This window comes from Seriola lalandi, unplaced genomic scaffold (assembly GCF_002814215.2).
Source record: "Seriola lalandi dorsalis isolate HSWRI2012SDOR001 ecotype SW California unplaced genomic scaffold, Sedor1 jcf7180002050502, whole genome shotgun sequence".
Classification (NCBI taxonomy): domain Eukaryota; kingdom Metazoa; phylum Chordata; class Actinopteri; order Carangiformes; family Carangidae; genus Seriola; species Seriola lalandi.
Genome location: NW_019521055.1, coordinates 7,676 through 9,792, shown reverse-complemented (window position 1 = coordinate 9,792; position 2,117 = coordinate 7,676). Strand labels below are relative to the sequence as shown.

The 2,117-nt window shown below is 38.3% G+C and overlaps 1 protein-coding gene across 1 annotated transcript; it reads right to left on the bottom strand.

Moving 5' to 3' along the window:
- Window positions 1-392: 392 nt before the first annotated feature.
- LOC147819687 (extracellular calcium-sensing receptor-like) lies at window positions 393-1,902 on the bottom strand. Its single transcript, XM_087171955.1, has 4 exons — window positions 1,813-1,902; window positions 1,284-1,553; window positions 792-998; window positions 393-707 (listed from the first exon to the last, which is right to left on the bottom strand). Exons 2-4 carry the CDS (start codon window positions 1,542-1,544, stop codon window positions 393-395), a joined length of 783 nt encoding a protein of 260 aa, XP_087028081.1. The 5' UTR covers window positions 1,545-1,553; window positions 1,813-1,902.
- Between the last annotated feature and the right edge of the window lie 215 nt (window positions 1,903-2,117).

The window sequence follows — 2,117 nt, the reverse complement described above, 5'->3', positions numbered from 1 at the left end:
AAGTTGACCTTTTCCAAGTAATATAGAAGCTATGTAAATCAAAACAAGAGATAAAGGAAAAACCAGAGGATAGATGATAAAACAGAATTCTATTGTTATTGACCATGGTGAACTCAGCAGGGCCTAATATTCAATAATCAAACTACGTATTACACTTATGAACAAATGAGGTGTTCATTTGTTTTTCTAATAATGTCCCATTACCTAAAATGCCATATAACATGTTGATGGAGATCTCTCTGACCTGATAATACTAGTCACAGCTATCACCCAGAAGTAGTGAAAATCCTGTCAGCGATCTATCTAGCATTGTACAATTGATAATCTCAAAGCTTTGTACTTTGTCTTATATGCCAAATGATAGTGTGCAAGAAATAGCATAAGCACAGGATTTAGGTGATAAACAGGTGGAGTGTAAATTGATATCTCACCTGCCATGGCTCCAGTCTTTGTAAATTACCACAGCTGTTCCCGCTGAAAGGCCCTCTCCCTGGCTCACACTGCAGCATGTCATCAATGGCATATGCCAGGGCATACACAGCCTTATACACATTGTACTCTGGTCTTAGATTTAAAGTGTCCAAAAACTCAGTCTCCACATTTTCTAGATCTTCATGTCCAGTGCATAATGCTCCTCCAGCTTCCACCCAACCTGCTGGAGGTGGAGCAAATCTACACTGAAATGTGTATTCCCAAAACTGGTTTACCTGAAACATATTCAAAACTGTGTATTTAAAACACTGATAATATATCATTCTTGTAAATATCAGATTGCGAGGTCAAACTCTCACCACATCATTTCCATAGCTGTTGTTGTGGTGTAGGTCAGGACGTATTTGTAACATGAATTCCCTGAGTCCTGGTATTTCTCCTCGACGGATGGCAATGCCCAGTGTTCCACCCAGGTACGGCATGAGGTGGGGGGTCTGGAGAACAGAAGCTAATGTCCAGGCTTCACTGGCCATCCACTGCAGGCCTGTCACATTCTGCTTCACCACCTGTGCATTGTATTATATAACAGCTAGTGTCATTCATAAGTGAAATCCTATGTTTTACACAGTAGTATAAGCAAAGTGATATCATCATATCATCATAACTGAAGTAGAGTATAATTGGTTTGCCAAACTCTAAATTAATGGTGTAATATAATATTTATTTTAACTAACATTTGTTTTGTTTAGGCCAAATACTGTTGTAAATTAGTCAATTAAAGTTCACTTTTTGACAAAATACTAAGTTGTATAATTATTTCAGCTTTAATTGAGTTCTATTTCAAGCCCAACCTCTTCCATTAGATTAATCATTTCACTGTAATGTGCAAACACAATGACCACACGGGCTGTGGACTTCCTCATCACATCCACAATCCTTCTAATTTCAGCCGGGTCATTGCCCTCCGTCAAAATCTCTGTGTAGGCCAGACAACCTCCACCAGATGGACTCAGGTCAGTTTGAAAGGATCGGGCAGCGTGGAGTCCATAATCTTTACCACTGATCAGCAGACCTGCCCAAGTCCAGCCAAAGTGTTTTAGAATCTGAATCATAGCACGCACCTAAGAATAGAGAGAGGAGGGATTAGTACACATGCTGGAATGATGTTTCACTGGAAATCCTGATAAACCATGTACCATCTTTAATTATTGCTTTGCAGTGTTGTTATGTGACACCATACAACTCCATCAATGAGACAAGTAATGTTACTGGTGATACACAAAAGGAAAATATTCGTAGAATAGGTTTTTTCTTCCTTACAATATTTCTAATTTCACATGCTATATTTAATTTATTTTAATTTTGATGATAGATTTTCACCTGGAAAGCATCACTTGGGATCGTCCTAAAGAAAGATGGAAACTTTTGCCGGTCACTCAGGCAGGAACATGTGGAAAAATAGCTCACCTGCAAAAAACACAGACTGTGTACATGCTAAAACCATTGAATGTCTTTACCAGCTTTTTCGACTTTGTAAGGCTGACTCCTTCATATTTACAAATGACTTAAAATTTCAAAATCAAATCACAATGATGCAAAAGAGTTAATAGACGTTAATTCAGAAAAACTTACCATGGGCACTCTGTACAAACCTAAGACAGTGGAGATTGCAATAGAACGTGTAG